At 39.6% G+C, this 26,866-nt stretch overlaps 1 protein-coding gene across 1 annotated transcript in view; it reads left to right on the forward strand.

Moving 5' to 3' along the window:
- The window catches only part of Fbn1 (fibrillin 1), a 254,992-nt gene that overhangs the window by 17,938 nt on the left and 210,188 nt on the right, over window positions 1-26,866 (forward strand). Inside the window, exons 2-3 of the mRNA XM_045156152.1 lie at window positions 15,875-15,957; window positions 17,637-17,735. Of these exons, the coding sequence (XP_045012087.1) occupies window positions 15,875-15,957; window positions 17,637-17,735 (182 nt within the window). The remainder of the gene's footprint in view (window positions 1-15,874; window positions 15,958-17,636; window positions 17,736-26,866) is intronic.

Consider the following 26,866-nt stretch of genomic DNA (forward strand, 5'->3'; position numbering starts at 1 on the left):
CCCATGGAGCAGGTCTCCAGTCCAATTGGAGGGCAGTTGGTTTCCACCATGACAGACATACCACTATTGCACCTGTTGGCTCATTTGGGCTGACTGGCCAATTATAAGGCTTGCAGTGTCCACTGTTGAGTATCTTCACTGGTGTTATCTCTTTCTTCCATTGAACTACATGTAGAATGGCTTCTTCCAGCTTTCTGTCAGCTTGTCTACATGGAGAAGGTTATCAGCTCAGTTCCAGCAGGATTTCTAAGTGGCCTTGCAGCCCAAGTATGTGGCGTCTTCAGCAATAGGGTCTTACCATCTATTCCTGGTGGGAAACCAAGGGCCTCGGCAATGGCCTATAATGTTTTGGGGGCATCAGGGACCTCCCTGGCCAACAACTCACTGGAGGTATCCCATACCTGACACTGAAAATTTTCTAACAATGATCTATGGTTCTTGAGTGTTCCATTGTCCGAAATGGAGGATTCCATATGTTTTCTTTGCATCCTCTTAGTTGAGGTTATTTTTGGTATTATGGTTCAGTTAAAAGACCTTGTATTATGGGGATGTCTTAACATCATTATGATTGATAAAAACTATGGGGACTTTTAAAGTTGCATTGCATTTTACATCATGGATGGTTATCAGTTTATGGGGGCCATGGCCTGAATGTGGTGGTTTGATTCAGATGTCCCCCATAAACTTAGGTATTCTGAATGATATGTTCCCAGCTGATGGAGAATTGGGAATTAATGCTTCCTGGAGGTAGTGTATTATTGGAGGTGGGCTTATGGGTATTATAGCCAGTTTCTCCTTGCCAGTTTTGGTACATTTTCCTGTTGCTATTGTCTACCTTATATTGGCTAGGAGATGATGTTTATCCTCTGCTTATGCCATCATTTTCCCTGCCATCATGGAGCTTCCCCTCACATCTGTAAGTCAAAATAACCCCTGTTTTTCCCTACAACCTGCTCGTGGTCAGGTGATTTCTGCCAGCAATGTGAACCTGATTGTAGCACTGTCTTTTTAAGGATAAGTTTTGGTAGATTTCCTATACTCTGAACCCTTTATGTCCATCTCCATTTGACTGATTGGCAGTATCTTTAAGAAGCAGTGGTGGTTTGATTATTTTTTACTTATAGCCCATGAAAATAAGAGTATTTTAGATAAAGAATAGTGGAAACAGATAATGGTTAGTTAGTGTCTGTTTACCATTAAAATGTTCAAATTATATAATGACTCTTGTGGACTTCAGGTAAATCACACAACCATCAATATAGTCAAAGTTTATAAAAGAAACAGTAAAAGAATCTAAAAACAAATACTAGGTATTTTCTATGCTCCACTAACTTCCCAGGAGAAGAAAAAAGAGCCTCTAATAAAATAAGCATTTCCTTGGAAGTTTTGAACATCATTATAAGAATATGCAAACATTTTTCTTCTTGTGAGCAATTCCAACTTCATGTAGACATTGCTAAACATTTGATAAGCCATCAGGGTCTGCTTGACCGTACACCAGTTCATTTGCTCCTTTACATTTGTCCTCTTCCCTGAAAACAAACTAACACACATTCTCATGCATCAGCACATCAGGAAGCACACCAGGCTGCCTTGCTAAAAAGTTCTGTTCTTCTCAGCTCATATTTCCCATGACTATAACTTTTTCTACTGGTGTAAAGAAAAACATAAATTCAACTCCAAAAGACCAAAAACCAGTCAATGATTTCCCCTCAGAAGCATTGTTTGTTAACTGATATGTTTTCCATTAATAGCAATAACATATATGTTGTAGTTAGCTGCACATTGCTTGGATGAACATACAACCAGACACAGTTTATGAGAGGAAGAGATTTATTTCAGACTTACAGATCCAGGGGAAGTTCCGTCAATGACGAAAGAAGCTGGCTCCCTTTCACAGTTCCAATCAGAGATAAATCACTAACAGCCAGCACCACAAAAACTACCAGAGCTCAAAGTGCTCACCATACATACACCTCTGGGCTGGAATTCAGATCTATCCCTAAACACACCTTAGGGAGTCTCATAAGAAGCTTTATCCCTGAGGTAAATTCAGGGTTACTTACTGTTAAGCTCACCTGTTATTTATTTATTTTTCATAGCAACACTGTTCTGATGCAGTGAGATGATTTTTACTGCAGCTTAAGCTCCTTATCTCATTATGGACTTTAGTGTGTGTACTAGCACTGGACAATCCCTGGACCACACTTGGAGGTCATTGCGGCAGAGGTTCTCATAGTATAGTGATGGATTTATACTGTGATATGGATTTATACTGTGTTCCCTGAGCTCTTGTTTTGTTGCTAGTTACACCTTGAAGTTTTATCTTACTCTGCCAACCTTTTGTCAAGAGGACTTGTCAGTGGGTGGTTTGTCCATTAGGGGCACATTTATAATGGAAAGTCTCTCTTTGTGACTTTAGCAGTCATCAATGATCATCTAGAGCCATGAAATTTTTATGATGGGAGGATGGGAATATCTTAATCTTGTTATTCCCTACTTACTTATTAGTTCTGTAAAGTCTTGCACATAGTTTTAAATGTCCATCCAAGGTTGATTGATCAGTAGTAATATCTATGGTGCTAGTAGGTTTGCCTTTTCTGAACCCTGACTCTCAGGGTTACAGATAATTATATAATGTAAGGTTTGGTGATTATGAGGTAGAAGATTATAGGCAGTTCACAAGGAATAAGCCTGGCACTTGAGGGGCCAGATAGGGAAGGAAATATCTTACAACATTCTATTCCTCTGCCCTCATCCCATTATGTACTGTACAACTCAAAATTTAAACAAATTTTTTTTTTTTTTTTTTGGTTTTTCGAGGTAGGTTCTCACTCTGGCCCAGGCTGACCTGGAATTCACTATGTAGTCTCATGGTGGCCTCAAATTCAAGGTGATCCTCCTACCTCTGCCTCCCAAGTGCTGGGATTAAAGGTGTGCACCACCATGCCCAGCTCACAATGTTGTTTTTTTTTTTAAAAAAAAAAACATATATTGAATTAATTAATTTTGAGACAGTGTCTTGCTATGTAGCTCTGGCTAAGCTGCTACTCAGGATGTAGGCTGGACTTGAACTCAAAGTAATCCTTCTGCTTTAGTCTCCCGATTTCTGGAATTATTGGCATGCAGCACCATACCTAGTATATTCTTATTTTATTTTATTTTTGGTTTTTCAAGGTAGGCTTTCGCTCTAGTCCAGGCTGACTTGGAATTCACTATGTAATCTCAGGGTAGCCTCGAACTCCTGGTGATCCTCCTACCTCTGCCTCCTGAGTGCTGGGATTAAAGACGTTAGTCACTATGCCCTGCTATATTCTTATTTTAAAATGAGCTGTTTCAGACAGAGACATTATGAAAATGGTGAAAATGTTCATTACAGGTGAAAAAATGAAACTTCTGTTAAATTGCATTTACCACTGAAGAAGGAATGCTTATACCCCCATTTAAGCAGAGTTTTCCCAGGAGTGCACATTTTAACAAATGTCCTAGGCATAGCTTCAGTGGTTAGACTGAAAGATTCTGAAAACCACTGGTATAGCCCGCATCCCTCAGGAAGAGACACTGGGAGTAGGAGCCTTTCCCAGGAGCTCCTCTGAGTGTTTGTGAGGGATGGAGAGTGTGTGCCTGTGTCAGAGGTGCATTGTCTGTGAGAGTTTCATGAGGACTGATATTATTCCCTAAGGCCCTAGATATTTCTTCTACCTGCAATAAAACTCAGAAAATGTGCATGTTTTTAACTGTTTCTCTGGGCACTGCTACAAAGATTTGGAAATGTCACAGGCATGTTAGGGGGAATGCATGGCAAGGTGCTGTGTCTGACAGCACCATATCCACATCAGATGTTACTGTGTTGAAGCTTTGTACTCAGCACCCATTCCGCTGAATTAGTTTGCATGTGGGCACTGTCACACCTTCAGACAGCATGGAGAGACTGGTAATGGAATCACTTGGGCCAGGAAAAGTAATTTAGAAGAGCTGTGTTGGTGCTAACAACGAGTAAAGTTTCTCAATATGATAGTGTCCCAGTAAACTCTGAACTGCGAGAAATGAAATGGGTGTTTCTCAAGATTATCTGGGCCACACATACTTCCTGATGTCTGCTGTCTCCTGAGCCAGGTGGATAGTTGTTACATCCCCTGATGGTTTTGCTTGAAACTAGCTTTTCACAAAATAAGACACACTCATGTTCAAATGCATGCACAGCAGGCATTTCAGTGCCAGCTCAGAGTGGGTTTGGATTTTGATTTGATCCTTTGAGTTTCTGAATTGTTCCCTGTCCAAACACTCCCTACTCATTCCTCAAGCTTATGTATTTTTATTATTCACTTGTTTATTTATTTTGTCTTTTTGAGGTAGGGTCTCACTCTGGCCCAGGCTGACCTGGAATTTACTATGTGTTCTCACAGTGGCCTTGAACTCATGGCGGTCCACCCACCTCTGCCTTCTGAGTGCTGGGATTAAAGGCGTGCACCACCACGCCCAGCTTTATTTTTTATTTTTTAATATTTTTGTTTATTTGAGAGAAACTAAGAGAGAAAGAGAGAGAGAAAGAATGGGTACACCAGGGCTTTTTTGCCACTGCAAACTCCAGATACACACACTACTTTGTGTATCTGGCTTTATATGAGTACTGGAGAATGGAACTCAGGCCATTAGGTTTTATAAGTAAGTGCCTTAAACCACTGAACCATCTTACTAGCCCTCAGCCATAGTCCTTTGACCAGTTCTTCAGTAGTAGGTATGAATTCCCTTCCATGGTGTGGGCTTTAAATCTAATCAGGGGACAGTTGGTTGCCCCCATAGCAGTCATTCAAGCTGTATTCTTATCAGAAGGATCTGGATTGACAAGTACTCACCATGTATAAGCTGTCTCAGTAATAGAAATGACTAGTCTACAGGGAAGTGTTTCTCAGATGCAGTCACTTCACCTCACTTCCCCAATATCTTCTGTAAGAATTTTTCGTTGTTGTTGCAAACTTAGTGAAAGAAAACCAGAGCACAGGGCTAGAGAAATGGCTCAGCAGTTAAGAGCACTTGCTCACAAGGCCTGACTGCCCTGGTTTAATTCTCTAGTACCCATGTAAAGCCAGATGCACAGAGTGGTGCATATATCTGGAGTTCAGTTGTACTGATGGGAAGCCCTGGTGCACCCATATTCGTTCTCTCTCTCTCCTTGCAAATAAATAATAAATAACATTTAATAAAAGAAAGCCAGAGCACAGAAATGTTGTGCAAATTAGTTTATAAAAAAGAGAACACATTCTCTTTGGTGTATTTATGAAAACAACTTTCTAATCTGTGATCAAAAAATCTTTAGCACTGGTCAGGAAGTTTTACTCATAAATTCTTTCTGCCTTTTAATTAGTGATTTAGGATATGTTTCTATAGTGTAGTCACTAATTATCTGTTTCCTCATCTGAAAATGAGCTTAGCATCATATCTTTCTGACCCAGTTTTAGGGAAAAATGTTCATTTTAAAAAGTATAATCATCTATAAAATTGCCTAATTATTATTTTTTTATTTTAAAGTTTGACTTCACTGGTACTAGACAAAAACGAATTTATCAAATTTCTTCAAATTTAAATTATTTTTATTAAACATTTTCCAGGTATCTGTATATTTGGAAATGAATGCTTAAAACTTTGCTTTAATTATAAAATTAAAAAAATGTCTCAAGGAGGCAGAAGAGTTGGCTCAGTGAATAAGAGCACTTGCTGTGCAAGCATGAGGCTCTGATGTATCCCAGCACTCAGGGAAGAAGCCAGCCATGATGGCACATGCCTGGATCCTGGTGTTGAGGTGGTAGAGACAGGAGGATTGCTGGGGATCACTGGTCAGCCAGTCTGACTGAAAAGCAAAGAGCTCCAAGTTCAATGAGAGACTATCTCAGGAAACTAAGGTGGAAGAGTGGACATATCTGCACACACATATGCATACAACACATTCCTATATGCTCAACACATGCTGCACACATATAAAAAAGGTGTTGAGTTTTAGATCACTAAAATTATGAAGTGCTAATCCCCGTGAAATAATATCATCAACTATAGGTTTTTGCCCAACTTCCTGGAACTTTATAGAAAGTTAATTGTAATTTTTTACTTATCTTTCTCTTAGCAATGGTGCTGCCCATGTTCTGAAGGGTTTGGTAAAGAAATGTTTGGACATATCTATTGACTCTTAATTGCTGTGAGATAGAGTTTGAGCTACAAAATCCAAGGGATGTTTGACGTTACAAAATGTTTCTAAACAATTCATATGCAGCATGGAAACATTTTACTCTAGTACCCCATCTATTTCCTTTATGGGTATTTTTGTGTACTTGATGTTGTTTCAAATTTTAGTTTTCTAAGATTGAAAAAAGTAGATGTTGACTCCTTACTGGTAATTATCTTTTCCATATAATTTACAATTTTTATAAACATACATTTCCAGTAAATTAAATACAGATTACTAGATAACATTCTCACTTGCTTATATTGTCTTAGTCAGAAGTACATTTGAAATTTATGGATTTACCACTCAAGTTCAGGAGTTGTATTGGGATACAATGATAAACCTGAACTTCCTATAGTTAAACATTATACAAGAGGGTAATTATCTGGGTCCAGGTTATCTGAAATGCTTGAGTAATTTGGGTCTGAGATTCACTAAAAGTGGTTCAAAACTGATTTGTGTCCTTGCTTCCTTAGGAAACCACTCTGTCTGGAAATAGATTGCTGAACTGTTGGTCTTTTCTGAATTTATAACATATGGGTGGGGAGGAATCATCTGGTCTTAAAAAAAGGAAGCTACTTTGAAGGTTAGACCATCCTATTACTCTTCAGTTTTTAAGTACCTAATTTACAGACTTACTGGTCTCCTCTTTTGGCCCTGTGGTCATGGGCTGGTGATTAGGTAGGACATTGGCCTGAAGCTGGCTGTCTTAGCACACTCTGTGGGGTTACCAGAGGCAAAGGTGTACAGCTCTGTGGATCACTGGACTGCTTGCTATAGTGGAGGCTTAGTGGGTTTGCTTGGTCAAGTCTCCTTCAGGTTGCTTGCTATGGAATGTTTCCCACAAAACAACATTTAAAAGCTATGGTCAAATTCCAAGATCAGACCACTATGGCCTATTTAGCTGATAATGCAGCTGAGAGAGCCTGTTATTTGACTAGCCGGGGGACCAAACCACTACCTATTAACATTGTTTCTGTTGGAAAGTCTATTCTAAACTCTAAATACCAGTATGTAGAAATGATGTTTTAGAGCCCTGCCTGTTTATCCATTGGGAGCTGCCAGCATTCAGAACTAAAGTATGGAGTCACCTTGCATTCCTGTAGTAACTGCTTCTTCCTCCTAGCCTGACCCTATTGTCTGGTTCTGTTAACCTTTCCTGAGGTGGCCAGCACATTCAGAGGATATTGTCTTTCTGGTCACAGCTCTTGGTTTGACATATTCTGGGAAGCCATGAGAACCTTGGTTTATTTTAACCCCCATTTCTTATATGGGTGATAAAAAGGAGGGCAGCAGAGAGTTCCATGCACCCCTCCAGCCTACCCCTTCCTTCACTTCACAGGCTGTTCCCTCCATGCCCTTATTTGCTTTGTGTTTTCAGTCATTTCTATGATTTCATTTTCTCTTTAGAAAAGTGTAATGTGGCTTTGGCTTCAGTGAATGGAGCAAATAGCCCAGTCAAAGGAAATGTTATAGTCGTCCTTGAACTTTCTGGCAAAGCCAAGAGGTTGCAGAGTTCTGGGAAGCAGTTCTTCAAAAGGGGTCATATTTTCTTAGATGTATGAGAAATACAAATTTGAAATGTGATGGTTTTCCCTGGTGGGGTTTTATTTTTTTATTTTTGGTCTTGTTTTTATTTATTTATTTATTTTTAATTTTTTTATTTTTCAAGGCAAGGTCTCATCTAGCCCTGACCTGAACTCACTGAGATCCTCCTACCTCAGTTTCCCAAGTGCTGATATTAAAAGGCACATGCTACCATGTCTGGCTGTTTTCCTGTTTTGAGGCAATCTTTTCTCATCCCTCAAGTGCCAAATAGTTTCCACTTATAAGCAAAAACACCTGTTTCCATGTCTGTTATGTTAGCATGCTAGAGAAAGATCCCCTCTCCAGGGAGTAGCTTCAGTACAAAGTAGGATGGCAAGTTATTTTTTCTTAATTTTTAAAAAATATTTTTATTTATTTGCAAGGAGAAAGAAGAGAGAGAGAGAGGGAGAGGGAGAGAGTTGGTTAGTGAGTTAGTGCCACGGCTTCCAGCCACTGCAAATTCCAGATACATGTACCACTTTGTGTACTTGGCTTTTCATGGGTATTAGGGGATTGAACCTGGGTCATTAGGCTTTGCAGGCAAGTGCGTTAACCATTGATCCATCTCTTCAGCCCAGGAAAGGAAGTTAATTACGTCATGGCTGATAGGACTAGGGGTAACTTTAAGGGCTCAGGCATCCAAGCAGATTCCTGTGTTCCTAGAGGTATTTAATCCAGAGAACCCGAAGCATAAAATGTCCAGTGCCTCAGAGGAATCAGGACTTGCTGCACCTAGAGATGTTCTTTAGACATGAGATTCTGGGCTCCATGTCTAAATGTCTTATTTCATAAAGAAAAAAAAAACATAAAGATGGTCTATATTCTAGTCACTCATGAAAGATTCTCATAGGGTTTCAATTGGCTATAAGTTTAAAGTAAGTTCCTAGATTTGGGAAACTGCCTTTGTGGCTTTCTGACTCTTTTGTTTTCCAAAGCTGTGTGTGGGGAGTGGAGAGCTTGGGTGCATCTACACTATTGTTAGATTCTGGCAGGGTTTTATTAATGAGCCAGTACTGATACATGTTAATCAATCCATTTTCAATTCTTTTTCTTATTTTTTTCCAATACCCTTCTATGTTTTCATGCCCATCATAATGTACCATGCTAAATTTACTCACCATCACTTCTGAGGCCATATATAATTTCTCAGACTTACTTTGATTTCTATGACCCTGCCAGTGCTTAGGAGTCTGGTCAGGTGTTTTGTAGAATTCTTTGATTTTTTTAACAGATTTTTAAAATCGATTTGGGGGAAGAAAACCATAGAGGTGGAATCTATGTTCATAATTTCACCGCGGAGGCTTATAGTATAAACATGTCTTACCACAAAAGCTGTGGACCTTAATTATCTGGCTGAGATAGTATTGGTCAAATTTCTCCATCATAGTTTTGTTCTTTTGCCTCTTTACCTGCTGTGCTCTGTGGACAAACAGGAAGATGTACTTCCTGCGTGCAGGGGTGAGAGTTAGGTATCATCATCACCTTGAAGGTAGAGCATCATGCTTTGTGACTCAGATTTCCCTCTTATCTTCCATGTGCACATTTATGCAATCGTCTATCAGTTTAGACTCATGAGTACTTACACTTTGGGTTATAACCCTCAAATACTTTGTCAAATGGTTCTAACTTCAGATATTAGAAATTCTTTCATTTGGCTTGCATGTTATCCTGTCATACCCCACCACTATGAGTTTGGCATCTCTCAACCTCTGTCAACATCAGTTGTACTAGAACTCATAGTACATGTATTCCTTGTCCAGTCCTAGGATTAATCGGTTCTCTCAGGAATTCTTACTCCTTTTAGTGGAGCATGGTCTAGAAAAGAAGATCTGAGTGTTCGATATATATTTATCTGGTACAGTGCTTAAAAATAATGGGTCCTCATTAAATATTGTTGTATGGCTTTGTTATTTGGGGTAGGGTGGCAACTGATGCACTATGGTTCTTCTGGATTTCTGGACACACAGGAAGATGTGCTACATGATCTTGGATACAGTGAGTTCAAGATGGGGACAAAACATTTTATTCTAAATGTCCTGAGAACAAGCACTGAAGGGAAAAGAAAAGGGGTCAGAAAACAAAGGGAGAGAGGTCAAGAAGGAAGGGAGTGTAGGAAAGATAGAAAAAGCTTATGGGGAGAGTGAAGCTGTTGATTGACTCATGACAAAGAAAGGAAAAGGTAGAGCATGAACTATTCATCCCAATTCTTCACAGATTGCTTAAAAAAACATGTTCAATGATTTTGTTAAGTAAGGCTGCTTGAAATAGATTGGAAGTTCTCTGTCTTTCATTTTCAGAGGAAACTGGGATTGTCTGTTTCCCAGCTGGTGCTGGCGCAGACAACCCACAAATGTGTCTGAACTGGGGATCCCAGCAGAGGCTTGAGGAGGCCATGGAAGCCATTCTCATTACTCACATTGTTGTGATTGGCACATGGGCTAGAGCAGTCACATGTGGCATTCACATCACTGAGGAGAGACCTGTCCTCTCTGCCTTCAGCTCAGAGGAGCAGGATAGGACACTAAAACAAGGTTGGATTGTGGGTAGAAATTATAAAGTATTTGTTTGACTAGTGACACTTAAGGATTTTCTTTCTCTTCTTTTTTGGTGTGATCAAAGTTTGTCAAAGAACAAAGTGAATTGTGACGTGTAGGTGAAATAGACTGAGCTACCTTGTGTGTCAGTTGTTCTGTGGCTGTTGTTTCACTGTGGAACAGAGGGATGTCCAGCTACTACATTGGGAAATGTTATAAGGGAATGCATGCACACGTGTTCATTGCTTGTTATGTGAGCAGAGACCACTGATGCCCTTACATATTTGTTTGTACTCAAGAAGCTCAGTCATAACTTTCCCCTTAGAGGTAAAGAAAAGAAGACAACCTGCAGAACAGAGTCTACATCATGGGTCTTCAACTGGTACTTGACCAAGGATTTAATCACTGCACAGGCTGGGAAACTCTTGCACATGAAATAAGAGCCCTCTGACCTTGTTTTTATTACTCCAACCCTGTCTGAAAAGGGTTTTGCAACTGGGAAGGGAAGCAGAAAGGCTATCTTTGCTATAAAGCAGGCCAAACTTGCTGAAGTGGGTTCTGGCTAAAGGAATGTGGACACACTGCAGACATCTTGCACAGAGGCCAATTCCTGCAATGATGTGGTCAGATGTGGTAGAGTCCAGCTGTTTACACTATGAGGGAGGCTTTAGTCAGCCCACAGATCGAGTGCTGTGTCTAAACTGGCTCCAGCCATCCAACCTGTTGAGGCTCCCCATCCCAAGCATGATGGAGTCGGGCAAGAGAAGTTACAGAAGAAGACTCAGCTTTAAAAAAAAATATTTGTTTTATTTATTTATTAGAGACGGAAGGGAGGGGGGCAGAGAGAGAATGGGCTTTCCAGGGCCTCTAGCCACTGCAAACAGGTGGCACTTGGCTTACATGGGACCTGGAGAATTGAACCAGAGTCCTTAGGCTTCACAGGCATGCACCTTAACCACTAAGCCATCTCTCCAGCCTGTTTTTTTTTTTTTTTTTTTTTTTTTAAGTAACACAGTGGAGGACTGTATACTCATTTTCCTTTTGTACCTATGAACTGTTAGCATACAGATTTAAATAACAAGACATTTTGATTTTTGTTACCTATGTTACCATGAGTGCTATTGGTTGAGATACCATCCTGCCCTCTAAATGCATATGTGCCCCAACATACTGGCGAAGAGAATGGATTCAGTTAGGCTTCCTAGTCTAACTTCTAGGATATAGAATTCTATGGTACCAGTTCAACATGGATTCAGTTGTGTGCCCCTCCCACCCTTCCCCTCCCCCCCAAGCCCCACCCTCCCTATTATCCAAGCCGCAAGGTGCCATTCAGGTATTTCAGCAACTTGGGCTGATTCAGGTTACGGACTGCAGATGAGTGAGATCATGCGATGATTGTGTTTCTGTGATTGTGTGAGTTCACTTAAAGTGATCTGTTCCAAGTTTGACCATTTTTTTTACAGATTTCATTGTGTCATTTTTTTCTTACTGTTGAGTAGAATTCCATTGTATAGATATACCACATCTTTTGAACCCCCATTTTTATCATAGTATTTCCTCTTCTATATTGATGTCTTTTTTTTTGCCCTGTTCCACATCCATGGCAAACTATTGGTGGGCCCAATATTATGCAGGTCTTGCTGGCACATATGTTAACATGGTGGCAGGGGCTGGGGACAATAGATTGGTAGAGATGGTGGAAGAGAAAAGGAAGAGAAAGTCATGTGAATGCTATACTTTCATTTATGCAAGAGCAACTTATTAAAACGGTGTTGACTTTGTAAATACTGCTTGCGTTGAAATAGAATAAGATCTTTTTATAATGAAAACAATCCAATATGTCTTCTGTAGCATTTACATGTCTTACTGATTTCCAACCAAAATAGAAACAACATTTATTTCTACAATCAGAACTGTATATATTTTTCTCTGTATGTACATAGAACAAATGCCATCCAGCTTGTTTAAGCAAGTTCTAATAATTTGCAATTGTCAAGTCCAAAACTAGCAGTGAAGAAAGTGTCTATTGTTTTCTAATACTTTTTTTTTTTAGTCATTCAATATAGTACTATTTAATGATGGTAGGGAACAAATAGCCAGGAGATTCATATAGCTTCCATCATGTGATGATGTTAGTTGAAACAACTCAATAATATATTACTCATTATAAAACAAAAAGGAAGACTGCAAACCAAATGAATGTCAATGCAAAGTTCTATAGATTTTTAAAGAAGTGTAGTAAAGCCGGGTGTGGTGGTGCACGCCTTTAATCCCAGCACTTGGGAGGCAGAGGTAGGAGGATCGCTGTGAGTTCGAGGCCACCCTGAGACTACATGGTGAATTCCAGGTCAGTCTGGGCTAGAGTGAGACCCTACCTCGAAAAACCAAAAAAAAAAAAAAGGAAAATGGGATGTAAAGGAAACATAACAAGTGAAGCAGTCTTTGTGTTTCAAGAACATGGTAGCCATACTTTACAGATGGTGTTGTTTAAGTCAAAGATGATGATCAAAATACACGAGCAGGGCTGGAGGGATGGCTTAGCCATTAAGGCATTTGGGAACAAGGCACAAGGGAACGCATGTGTCTGGTGTTCATTTGCAGTAGCTACAGGCCCTGGCATGCACATTTTCTCTGTCTGTGTCTTCTCTGTATCTCTCTTGCTGTCTGCTGCAAATAAATAAATTATTTTTAAAAAGAAAAAATACAAGAGCATACACTTAAATAGTGAATAGGTGTGCATAGTTATTAAATTATAAAGCAAATGAATGCTGCCCTGCTTCCCTTGGTCGTCCTTGCTGTTTTAAGCTCTCCCATTCTTCTCTATTGCACTGTCAGCCACCCTTGTACCTCTATGTCTGGAATCAAGCAATACCTCTTGGTTTTTTGCTGTAAGAGATGAGAACTGAACTAAGAACTGAGATCTTTTTTATAATTATAACATATGTATTGGTTATTTATGTTACTGTTTTAATATTCAATATTTTCATAATATTGAAAGTCTAGTATAACTTTTATTTCTTTGTTATTTTAAGACATTATTTAAATATTTTATATTTTCTTTAATATTTTAAGAACCTTTGGTTCTAGGGTCAAGTGCTTTATTGCCTTCCACATCTTTGCCTCCAGTTTGCTTCTGAATTTATGTCATCTACACTATGACTTCTATGCTGGAAGTTTAGAACATTGACCTTTTGTTTTGTAACTGTGGTATTCATCCATGTTTTGGCTCTCAAGTGATTCTAAATATTAAAAAAAGAGAAATAAAGACTTTGTTGTACTATAATTTTTCAAATACCTGGGAAAATCTAAATAACTTGTTTTGGAGGTCTGAAATGATTGATTCTGCATCCTTTCTTGTCAGTTTTTCATCCTATTATGTATGTTGGTACTTCATAAATACTCTCACTTTTGGTCAGACAATATATCCTGAGTTTTGCTTGAAAATCATAGTTCCTTTAACCACAGGACACTGTGGTTCTATGAAGTGAGTCCAGGATTTGGTTTGGGACTGGACAGGATCCAGTGGAGATGTTGTAATGGGCTGTTGATGGGGAAGGTTTGAGGCAGTTGACTTTGGCCTGAATTTCCATATTAATTCAAGAGAACCTTCATAAATTTTAGGAGGTTTGAATACCCCTTCCCCTCTATCTGACAGTCTCTTAATTTCTGTTCAAGGTTTTGTTTGTCCAGGGAGTTCCAAATAAAGATGTTTGAAACAACATTACTTGGTCACATGAGGACAAAGGGTTCAGCACCAGTCAGTTTAATTCTTAATAACTTTATTTATTTATTTGCAATGAGAGAGAAAAAGAGAAAGAAAGAATGGGTGTACCAGGGCTTCCTGCCACTGGAAACAACATCCAGATGCATGTGCCTCTTTGTGCATCTGGCATTATGTGGGTCCTGGGGAATTGAGCCCAGGCTGTCAGACTTTGCAAGCAAGAGCTTTTAACAGCTGAGCCATCTCTCCAGACCCTTAATGACATTTTATTTTTTTGATCTTTCGAGGTAGGGTCTTTCTCTAGTCTAGGCTGACCTGGAATTTACTATACATTCTCAGTGTGTCCTCAAACTCATAGCAGTTCTACCTCTGCTTCCTAAGTGCTGGGGTTAAAGGCATGTGCACCACTCCTGGCTCTACCTTAATAACATTTCTGTCTCTTCCTGGATCCTTTGTAGTTTTGCCTGAGTTAAAAGATGTGTTAAAATTTAGATCAGATGATTCTATTCTGATGATAAACTTTTTCATATGTGAAGCTGTTTATGTCTATTATTTCATGTGATGGGTACACACAAGATGGCAATAAGGCAAACACTTTACTATTGCAATGTGTGCTGAAAGTACATTTCGACCCAGAGAGGCCACAAAGTCAGGAATCTTTTGAACTTCTATCTAGTCATGCCCTGTTCAGTCTTGAAGAAACCCCATGCTGCTGGGTTTGCAGTTCAGGTTTCCCTGTGTCCCCCCTATTTTTCTTATTAATTCTATTTCTGTCTTTAGCCTCAGTCATTATGAAATTTGCATTGTGTGTTACTGTGTAAGAATGTTAAAGAACAAGGAAAAGACTTGAGCTGGGTCCTCAGTCCTGCTTGGGGCTGAAGAAGTGGTCAAAGGACATGTAAGCCTGTCTGCATCTAGATGTAGTAATTGTGGGTGTGTTACAACTGAGGAAATATAGCGTAGCTGGGCAGTTGTGAGGAAGATGTATCCTTAGTGTACTGCAATATTTATACTAGCAAGTCTTTGAGTATCTTTTGGTTTGTGAAATGTATTGCAAAACATTTGACTGAACTTCAGCTACCAGCATCAACATTTAGGCTTAAAAGATACTGCCGAATGAAGTGAGTGGTTTCTTTTCTGCCTTTGTGTTTCATTCTGACTTCCTCCCAGTGTAGGAGTAGCTAGAACTTTACTCAGTGCCTAAGGACGGGTCTTCTGGATTCTGAATAGAGGCTTTGCTACAAGATGCATGATGAGCCGTCTGTGCACAGTAAACGCAGAATGATAGTGCTTTTATTTCCAAGCAACGTCTGGTATCAACTGTATTTCCAAGTTTTTGCTCAAAGAAACATTTACGTGTTGGGGTTTTATTTTTTCTGACCGATAGTCAAGTTTGCATTCCTATATTTTTGGTGAAAAGAGGAATGTGTTAACATTTTAGAGGTGTGCTAGGTCATAAGGAAATAAATATGCACTTTGTAAGAGAAGACATTTAAAACCTTACATGTAATAGAATTTAATATGATCTTTCTTCAGGTTGGTAGAAAGTTTACTATTTAAGTTGGATTTATATAACTCCCTGAACTTTTGCATGTGTGCATTGAGAAACCATTTGCATTTTGCATTTCTGGGCTTTATTTTCCAAATGCACTATGAACAAATGGTGTCAAAATGACTAAGTTCATGTTGGGTCCCTATGACTTCACTGTTTTCTCTTTGCCAAGATTCATTCTGTTTAATAACTTAGGGATGTTCTGTGCTTTCATTTTGTCAGATCTTAAAAAAAAATTATGGAATTCTATGCTTTTGTTTCAGACCCAATGTCTGTGGATCACGTTATAATGCTTACTGTTGTCCTGGATGGAAAACCTTACCTGGTGGAAATCAGTGCATTGTCCGTAAGTAAATAGATAACCTGTCAATCTTACATGATTTGTGGTTTTGACTACATGATTATTCTTTCCATATTTTCCCTTATACCATTAATATACCATTAATATATTTGTAGCTGAGTCTATCATCTCTTAAGATTTTCCTACTTTTTCTGAACCCAGTGTGGGAAATACATTAGCTTTGTCAAAGCATTGTCATACTTTAATTTGTGACTTCCTTTAGAGCACTTCTAGATCTAGAGAATGGAGCCAACTGGGATACTTTGATCAAGGCTATGTGCTGTTTATACATGTTATGCCTGGCAGCTTATCCTCATCAAATTCCTTAATTTTTAACTTTGAGTGGTCAAGGCAAAAAGCAGATGTAACTCTTACAGAGCAAAGAAACTTATTTTAATGATCAGAATGGAACCACAGCTGGCTGTGATAATATATACCATAACTCTAGCACTCCAGAGGCTGTGACAGGAAGATAAAGGGCTTATAGCCAATCTAGGCTACACAGTGAGCATCTTTAAAAATAAAAATCACTAAGAGGGAAATATAATGGTATCTGGACTTTTCTAAAGGAGCTTGACATCAGGATCTTTTTATGAGTCTTGTAGAATTGTTTTCTTCAGGTACCATATTAAATGTTGATATGATTCTTTGACAACATATTTTATCACAGTTTCCAGTCTCCATCCAAGTTCTTTTGATGTTTCAATACACATTCCATCTATTGTATGACCTTAGTCTTTTATGCTATGTTTGCCTCTTATAAGGCTTTTGAGGAGTTTGAGAAAAGGAGTATAACATGCCAATAAGTATAAGAAGTAGTGACCAAATCTTAGTATGCTCATAAACATAAATCATTTGCCATTGAATTTGTTCTTCTGGAATAGTAGAGCCCTTGGAACCAGTATAATGTTAGCCTCTAGAGGGCATGAAGATGCTACTATGTCCCTCCTGGATGAATGACCTGAGTACAGAATCAGGGCTATAGTGGAGCTTTCCAGACTCTATAAGGCTGTCTCTCTCTCTCTCTCTCTCTCTGTGTGTGTGTGTATGTGCGTGTGTGTGTATATATACATATATACATACACACACACACACACACACACACACACACACACATATATATATATGAGAATGATGCTTAAGGACAAGGTTTTTAAAAAATTATTTGACAGGGAGAAGAGGGAAAGGGAGAGAGAAAGAGATGGGGAGGGAGAGAGAGAGAGAGAAAGGGCATGATGCCAAGGACTCTAGCCACTGCAAATGAACTCCAGATGCATATGCCACCTTGTGCATCTGGCTTATATAGGTCCTGGGGAATCAAATCTGGGCCCTGTTGCTTTGCAAGCAAGTGCCTTAACTGCTAAGTCATCTCTCCAGTCCAAGGGCAAGATTTTTGTGTTTTATTTCCCATTAGTAGCTTCTCTAGGGATTTTGGTGGACTGAGTACTATTGAGTAAAGCAGAGAGATTGAGAGCCAACAATCTAGATAAGGAAGTTACTTATTTTAAAGCCAGAGTTCATTTGGTTCAGCAGACATGCTTTGCAAATGAATACACCTGAGGCTTAACATTATATAGACCACAGTATCAGTGTCACAAAGGGTTGTCCTGATCTCCTCATTTGAGAACTAATAACTAACCATATGCTGAATCCATATGCTAAGAGACCTCTTGATTTATTTGCAGCCATTTGCAGGCATTCCTGTGGGGATGGATTCTGTTCGAGGCCAAATATGTGCACGTGCCCATCTGGTCAAATATCTCCTTCCTGTGGCTCTAGATCAAGTGAGTCTAACATGTAATTAAATACAGTATTGTTTATGTGGTTATGCCATATTCTCTCCAAAACTTGTTTTTAGCTTTCCTCTTTGCCTCCTTCAATCTACTTTTTTCTACTAGAACATGTGCCTTTCCCAGGTTCCTCAGAGTATTTAGAAAGGCTTTCCTGCATCTAACCTCTCACTTCCCTTCTTTTTCTTTTCTTTTTCTTTTTCCTTTTCTTTTCTTTTCTTTTCTTTTTTTGGTTTCTCAAGGTAGGGTCTCACTCTGGCCCTGAAATTCACTATGTAGTCTCAGGGTGGCCTCGAACTCACCGCAGTCCTCCTTCCTCTGCCTCCTGAGTGCTGGGATTAAAGGCATGTGCCATCACACCCACCTCCTTCTTCATTCTTTGTAAAAAATATATTTTTATTTAGTTATTTGTGAGAGGAGAGGGAGATAATTAAAGAGAGAGAGAAAGACACAGAGAGAGTGAGTATGGGTATGCCACTGCCTCATGCCACTGTAAATAAACTCCAGAGGCATGTGTCACATTGTATATCTAGCTTTACATGGGTACTGTGGAATAAAACCCGAAGCAACAGGACTTGCATGCAAATACCTTCTATCCAGCCTGCCTTCTTCATTCTTTATGGGGAAATTCCCTGTAAAGTATAGTTACTAGGAATAATATAAAGATTGTGGCCTTATTTGTAGGTATGGCCATATTCATCCTGTATCTTCAACACTATGAAAGTTACTCACTAAAATTATCTCTAGTGAACATTTTTTGGTGTAGGAAAACTAGCCATTTTTTGTGGTACTGAAATATGAATCTGATCCAATAAAACCTTACTTAAACCCAAGCCCCTGCCCTTGCAAGAAGAAACTGTGAAAAGTTAACATAGAGTATCTAAGGATGATCTGTCATGGATGACACACATTTGCTCATTTTTTTTTTAAATTTTATTTATTTATTTGAGAGCGATAGACACAGAGAGAAAGACAGAGAGAGGGAGAGAGAGAGAATGGGCGCGCCAGGGCTTCCAGCCTCTGCAAACGAACTCCAGACGCGTGCGCCCCCTTGTGCATCTGGCTAACGTGGGACCTGGGGAACTGAGCCTCGAACCGGGGTCCTTAGGCTTCACAGGCAAGCGCTTAACCGCTAAGCCATCTCTTCAGCCCACATTTGCTCATTCTATCATGCAGATAAACATCCACAGCTCATTCTAAAGAACCTTCATTTTCTTGTTTTATTTTTTTCAAGTGTAACAGAAATAAGGGGAGTGGGAAGTGAATCATGAGTTGTTTAAAGTTCATTCCATATAGCCTGTTCCTCAGTATCATGGCTGTTCCCAAGGAAAAGCATTTGTATTTCTATTCTACTTTTGGTAAGATTTTCAGGAAAACTGTTATGGAGAATGGAGACTACAGTGTCTATATTCACTGCCTGTTGAGAGTCCTCACGTGTATTCATGACTCTCGTAAGACAGTAATTAGGCTAGGACAAATGGTCCATGTGGTGGCCTTCTTTGTGCCCTCTTGTTTCTTTTGGTATTCACAGGTGAGCATGGTATACTCTGCCTGACAGCTTATTAATTGTTTTCTGACTATGAATGATGCCCATACCACAGCAGGCTGGAAGGGCTGAAGGGTCAGTGGACATGGAAGCTACTTTTACCCAGCAGCAGGTAGAAGATTGATGGATAAATGCACCACCCTCCCATTCAGTTTGGACAGCTCTGAGATTTGTTCATCACTGTTCTCTGAAATGTTTTAGCAGGATTGAGCCTGCTTTGCCTGCAGTGGTAGTAGTCTTGTGAGAGTACTTTCCTAGCTTCCTTCTTATCCCGGCCTCACTTTCCACTTCTCAGCCAGTGTTCCTTGGAATCATTTCCCAGCGAACTACTATTGAAATTATAACCTTAGAACTTCCGAAGCTTGAATCTGTCTTGAAATGAGCCTAAAAAATGCAACCTAATACTAAATATAGCTGGTTGTAGATTAGTATAGAAATATCCCCCCAAGGACTAGGGACTCTGCCTTATTGCAATGAGCATAACATATTCTTATATACTTTTGCCTTGGTTTTGAATATGTGGGCTCATTCTACACAAAAAGGGTACTTGAGCTGGAGGAACAGAAAGAGACAGTGAAGTCAGTGGGCAGTACTCACAGCAACCTGCTGGACATCTCTTCCTTAATCAGGAAGGACCCTATGCTGCCAGTGAGGAGAGGCAGTTTCAGGGTTGGGAAGAGTGTAGATATCTAGTGAAGAATAAAGCTTATATCTGAGATTTGCTTTTGACCAATTAACTCCTTAAGGGACAAAACCCCAACTAGATGGTAAAACTGAGTAACAAAAAGATCTCCATAGTGTGGACAGCTCATGACTTCTCTATGGAGTAACTACCGTGAAGCATAGATAGGATATTATCAAGACCGGAGGGAAAGACTGTGGTCCTGATGCACATCACTGTAGTTCTGGGGTGGAAGGAGTACAGCAGGCAATGTTAGGTTAGAGGCTGAAGTCTAAGGCTTGTGTATTGTGCTTTCTGAAGAAGTCTGGACACATGTGTTTTCTAGATAGTGAACAAAGCCCAGAGTAGTTTGGAGATGAGAATAGGTTATGGAGGAGGATTCTTAGTTCATCAAGATCCTCAAGGTGTTTTGGATCCTTTAAAATTATTGGGTTTGGGACTGGAGAGATAGGTACTTGCTTACAAAGCCTGATGATAGTTAGAGTTCAATTACCTAATACCTATATACAGCCAGATGCACAAAGTGGAACAGGTGTCTGGAGTTCATTTGAAGTGGCAGGAGGCCCCGGCATGCCCACTCTTTCTTCCTCTCTACTTCTTTCAGGAATAAATAAATAAATATTGGCTTAGACTCCCCTTGAGCTAACATTGTCTTAACAGCTTAAAAAATTAAAGCTGGAAGAATTTTTAACTTTATCCTGTGAAAAGTATGTACTTGTTATGTGATGGGGTGAAGGAGGTCTGGCACGTTGTAGACTTCTGAGACCTGCTCTTCTTATCTGAAGGTGGTAATGATGCAAGGAAGCTGTTTTTTTTTAGGTGTTCTTTGCTTTGTGTATACTCTGCCTCTGAGTAAAGACACTGATTGTTCAGTGGCCAAAATAAGGGAATATATTTCTACACAATTTAATTTAAGCTACTATCTAGCAGTTCCTTCAGGACCAGGCTTCTCTTAGATCTGTATAGCCCTTGAAACTGGTCATTGGAGCACCAAAATAAAACTTAGCTAGACAAAGTTATAAGTCTTTCTTCAATATTTTCTTTTGAGGCAAGCCCATCAGACTGGTGGCCTTTTTATTAGGGAGAGAAAGAGAGGAATTGGCGTGCCAGAGCCTCTGGCCACTGTAATCTTACTCCAAATGCATGCACCACATTGTATGCATGTGCAACCTTGTGCATGTGTCACCTTGTGTGCTTGGCTTACTTGGAATTTGGAGAGTTGAACATGGGTTCTTAGGCTTTGCAGGCAAGTGCCTTAACTGCCAAGCCATCTCTCTAGCCCTTTTTACCCCCAATTTTTTATTCTAGCTTTATTTAAGACCCACCTATCAAATTTAAATCTCTAGAGTTGGATCCTGAGACATGATTTATTGATGTGTGAATTTACTTCAGTTCTCTTTTTAATGTGTGTAACACATACATATGCTTGTAATACTAGGATTGAGAAACTTTTCAGGGCTGGAGAGATTGCTTAGTGGTTAAGGCATTTGCCTGCAAAGCTAAACGACCCAGATTTGATTCCCCAGAACCCATGTTAGCCAGATGCACAAGGGAGCACATGCATCTGGAGTTCATTTGTTGTGACTGGAGGCCCTGGTGCACTCATTCTCTCTCTCTCCCCCTCTTTCCCTGTCAAATAAATAAATAAATAAATATAAAAAAGAATCTTTTCATTATACATATATATAAAATGTAATTTAATCACCTCCAAAAAGCCCCTTCCAATTTACTATCACATGGGGATTAACAGATGAATTTAGGGGGAGTACATAAATATACATATATACAATTATATGTAATATATTACTGTAAAGTTTCTTGTGTTTTATTATTTTGTTTTATTTAGAAATAAATTTTATGCTCATCTTGTTTTACCTTCTACACATTTTATTTTATTTTACAAATATTTATAGCTGGGCATGGTGGTCTACATTCTAATCCCAGCACTTTGGAGGCAAAGGTAGGAGAACTGCATTGAGTTCAAGGCCAGCCTGGGACCACAGAGTGATTTCCAGGTCAGCCTGGGCTAGAGTGAGACGTTACCTTGACCTCCCTACCCAAATAATTTGTATTTATTTGTTTACATGCAAAGAAATGCCAGACTCATGCACCACTTTTTGTGTCCAGCCTTACATGGCATTTGAGATATGATCCTGGCTCACCAGCTTTGCAAGCAAGAGCCTTTAGCAGCTGAGCTATCTCCCCAGCCCTTTTTACACATTTTGCAGAAGACTTAGAAACTTAATTATTAAGTTTCTAATTCTGAGAGAGTTGTATATGTACAGTTTTAAAAACTAAAGTAGAAAGATTCTAGGTCTTCTTTACCTAGCTTGTTTCATGCTAGCGTCTTGCAATACTGTAGTAATGTCACAACCAGAATGCTCTCACTAATTCATTCAAGATGCAGAACATTCCCATCACCACAGGAAACCCTTATGAGACCCTTTTATAGTAATTTTCCTCTTGCTGTATGTCCTTCTGAATCCTGATGATCATTAGTCTGTTATCCGTTCTATGATTATATCATTTCAAGAGTGTTATGAAAATGGGAGCATGTAATATACAGCCTTCTGGGATTGGCTTTTTCTGATTTACTATAATTCCCTGGAAGCTTTTCTTGGTTGTTATGTGCATAACAGCTTGTTCCTTTTATTGCTATATAGAACACATGGAGTGGACATCCCACAGTTTGTTTAGCTGATGGGCACCTACGTTGCTTTGTGCATGGATGCGCGTATGTTTTATTCAAATGAAGCTGCTGTGAATATATTTCTGTTCAGGTTTCAGTGAACACAAGACTTCTCTTTCCTGGGACCCATGCCCAGGAATGTAGTTTCTGGGTCATATATCAGTTGCATCTGTAGCTTTTTAATAACCATCAAGCTATTTTTGGAGTAGCATACACTTCACATTCTCACCAGCAGTGTATGAATGACCCAGCTTTTCTGTATTCTTACCAGCTCTTGGTGAAGTCACTCTACTTAACTTTAGCTCTTCTGATTCATTTCTGATGCATGTGATATCTCATTGCTGGTTTTAGTTTGCATTTCCCAGGTGGCTGTGGTGTTGATGATCTCTTCATGTGCTTGTTTGCCTGCTGTATACTTTTTTCAATGAAATGTTTTCATTGATTCAATACTTATTTGACCACAGAGTTTTGAGAATTTTGTCTATATTCTAAATGCTAGCTCTTTGTCAGCGATATGATTTGCATATTTTTTTTCCTACTTCATACCTTGCTTTTTCACATTAATGGGATCTTTCCTAAGGCAAAAGTTTTTAAAACAAATGAAATCTAATCTAGGAAATTTTCTTTTACTTCTTAATGCTTTGTTGTCAAAGATGCTTTGCTTAATTTAGATTTCTTCCAGTCTTTTCCTTTCATTAAATGACACTTTTCTTACATGTACATAAAGTATTTTGATTATAAGCTCCTCCTCTTACCTTTTCTTTTACTCTTCTCCCTTCCACTGAACCCCTTCTTCAATGTTGCACAGGTAAACACAGGTGATGTGATATTATGAATGCAATGACCACTTCTTGACTGGAAGACAACATGCCAAATCACCCCTTCCTATTCTCTGGCTCTTACATTCTTTCTGGCCTCCCTTCCACAGTGTTACCTGAGCCTTGCAGGACATGGTAGAGATGTCTTGTTTAGTTCTGAGTCACTCAACACTTAGTTTCAATACTTTACAGGTGAGTTTTGAGTCTCCCCAGTAGTCACCCCCCAATTGCAATAATAAGTTTCCCTGACCAAAGAAGAGAGGAGAGCAGCTGATCTTGGAATGTAGCACATTGGATGAGTAGTCAGCGTCATGGCACTAGAGAGCTGTTCAGACTCCCAGGGAGTTTCCTTTGGAAGTGGAAGGACTTTCTGTTACTGTCATCATAGATATTCTTGCTGCCTTCTTTCTTTTCTGCATTGTTCTCTGAGCTTTGGAGTAGGTGACATAGATGTCTTATTTAGTGCTGAGCCCTCCAGAGTCACTTATTATCAGTACTGTGATGAGCTTTGAGTCTGCTCAGTAGTCACCACCATCTACAAAAGGTGAAAATGGTACTAGTCCATGGGCATAGGCATATATATTGAAAGGGCAATTTGATGGGCATACTACATTATCAGTTTAGCTAAATGGCAGGCCTTCTTAAGGCCTATGACTTTCCCAGCCATTGCCCACCAGAATTCGTTGTAAGACCTTACTGCTAAAATTACCACTGGTTTCGGTTTCAGAACACCAACAAATCAATCTGGAACTGAGCTAGAAGCTTCCTCCCTGCTGGTTAGCTGTCATAATGCTGAAAGGTGATATGCAGACTTCTAGGGGAGAAAAGTTATCAAAAATCTTACTTATTGCTGGACCTGTGTGCTATACCAACTGATCAGCCAGCCAGGATTTGCCTACTGTTACAATAGTGGCATGTCTGTTATAGGGTAATCAACTGCTCTCTGATTAGATTTAAGGTGCACTCCATGGCAAGGAATTTATATCTGGTACTGAAAACCTAGTCTCCAACTATTTTCTAAATGTTGTATAGTTTTATACGTGCATCTGTTATCTTAGTAGAGATAAATTTTTTATGAGGCATGATGTTGAGGTGTAGGTTCAGTTGTTAACTACAGATGGGCAATCATTAGTTTTTAAGAAGGTATTCTTCATGCATTTAACTTTGCCATATTTGTATCTCAGTTTTCTATAGTGGTCAAGGCTATTGGGAAGTAATGGTACCTTTAGAAGGTAAAACCTAGTGAGAGGGTCTTAAGTCCCTGGGTGTATGGCCTTGAGTAGATTGTGGAACTCTAGCCCCTACTTGCTTCTTTTGTTCTCTTGCCATGGTGTGAGTCATATTTCCGTGCCACACACTTATATTTGTACTCTAAGCATAGATCTGGTTTCTCAGAACAAAGAATAATGTGTTAGCAAGTTCGGGAGTGTGGGGCAGTCATATGTCAGAAATGTGAGGCATGGGGAAAGAGGAACTGGTACAATGGCTGCTCTGGAAGACTGGCCTCTTCCAAAACTTTCTGAGGATCTGTGGAACTTATGTGGCAGGAATGAGAGGAGAATGTCAAATCTACTCAGACTTGTCCTGAGGGATGCTTGAGTTTTTTGCTTCCACTTTATGAAAGCACCTTTATCACTGATTTCATTTAGTTTTTCCTTCTCTGAACTTTTCCCAATTCGACCAAGCGTATATTTTCTGAGATACATTAGTGATGTTGCTATTCTGAGCTGTGTGTCTCTAGGCACCACAGGTCATTCATTTGTGTACTTAAGGAAATGTCATTGCTATTATCTCTCCAAATGAAAATTGTTTTTGTCCTGCAGTGACTTGTGTTCTTCTGTGGATTGTTGTCTGGGTGTAGAGTCAAACAGTTGGTCTGGCTCATTTATGTCTGTCTGTGTTTTTCCTAGTACTGAAATTAAGCAGGTACTCAGCCTGCGGATGCTTATTTTCAAATTGTTCTCAGTGCTCTCTGCACTAGCTGTGCCTGTCTGGAGGAGATGGCTGTTCTTAGAACCATCCTAACTCAGTGCATGCCCAGGCAGTCACTGCTGCAGGTGTTACAGTACATGTGACAGCCCTGTATCACCTCCGTCCTGTAGTGGGATAATCCCATTCTTTTCTAGTTAGTAACTTTGAATAATTAATTTGTAACATGCTGTAATCTAAAGAAATATTTTTATAGTCTTGTTGCCTATCCAGTGTTTGTAGGATGGCTGAAATGACTGGCTGATACCTGAAATGAACATAAAATCTGGTCTTTTATGGAGATAGGTAAATGTCAATAATTTTTTGAGTTCTAAGATATTGAGCCTTATGCGAAATGCTCAGAGGCTGTCTGGTAATCCTTAAAGGGATGCTGTATTTACCTTCTCATTGCTGGGATAATGCACGTGACCAAAAGCAGCTGATGGAGGAAAGTTTTTATTTTGGTTTACTGTCTCAAGGGGAAGCTTCATGATGGCAGGGGATAGCATGGAACAAGCAGAGGCTGGACATCACTTCTGCCACAGCAGGTGAAAAACAGTAACAAGAGAGTGAGCAGGTCTCTGGAAAGTAGGAGCTGGCTGAAACACCCCTATACCCTCACCAAACAACATGCCTCCTCCAACAAGGCTCAACCTTCCAAATTGCTACCAAATTGGGACCAAGCATTCACAGAACACATGAGTTTATGGGAGACATCTGATTCAAACCAATACAGGGAACATTAGGGCTTGTAGAGTTGACTTCACACGAAAATGTCACTGGAACACAGACACTTTGATCCTCCTAGTATTCCAAGTTTCCCGCACAATCTCAGCACAGGTTGAGTTTAGGAATATATTCTGACATGGGGTATTTAGTGTATTCAATAAAAATAAGCATCCGTGGGCTGGAGAGATGGTTCAGCAGTTAAGTACCTTGTCTGCAAAACCATAGGACCCAGGTTTGATTCCCAGTACCCATGTAAAGCCAGAAGCACAAAGTGGTGCATGCATTTGGAGTTCGTTTGCAGTGGCTAGGGCCCTGGTGCACCCATACTTTCTCTCTTTCTCTGAAATTAATTAATTAATTAATTAAAAAGTATTCATCCTTACGCTTCTTGTTGCTCTTTTTGTTCTAGAGACATAGACTCTGGACTGCTAATTATAAGACATCTGGAATTCATGTTTGAATAAGAGTAAATTTAGAATATGCTTCAGTGGCAGGACTCAATCCAAATTAAAACTGATCTGTGTCTAGTCCTCTCTAAGCTCTCCCAGCTTGCATGAAGAAGCTGCATTCTAGTTGTCTAGTTCTTTTAGTTCCCCGACAGATTTCACCATACAGCTCAGGCTGGCCTTGAATTCATGGCAACTCTCCATCCTCAGCCTTCCTTGTACTAGGATTGTAGGCATGAGCCTCCAA

Source organism: Jaculus jaculus, chromosome 8 (assembly GCF_020740685.1).
Source record: "Jaculus jaculus isolate mJacJac1 chromosome 8, mJacJac1.mat.Y.cur, whole genome shotgun sequence".
Classification (NCBI taxonomy): domain Eukaryota; kingdom Metazoa; phylum Chordata; class Mammalia; order Rodentia; family Dipodidae; genus Jaculus; species Jaculus jaculus.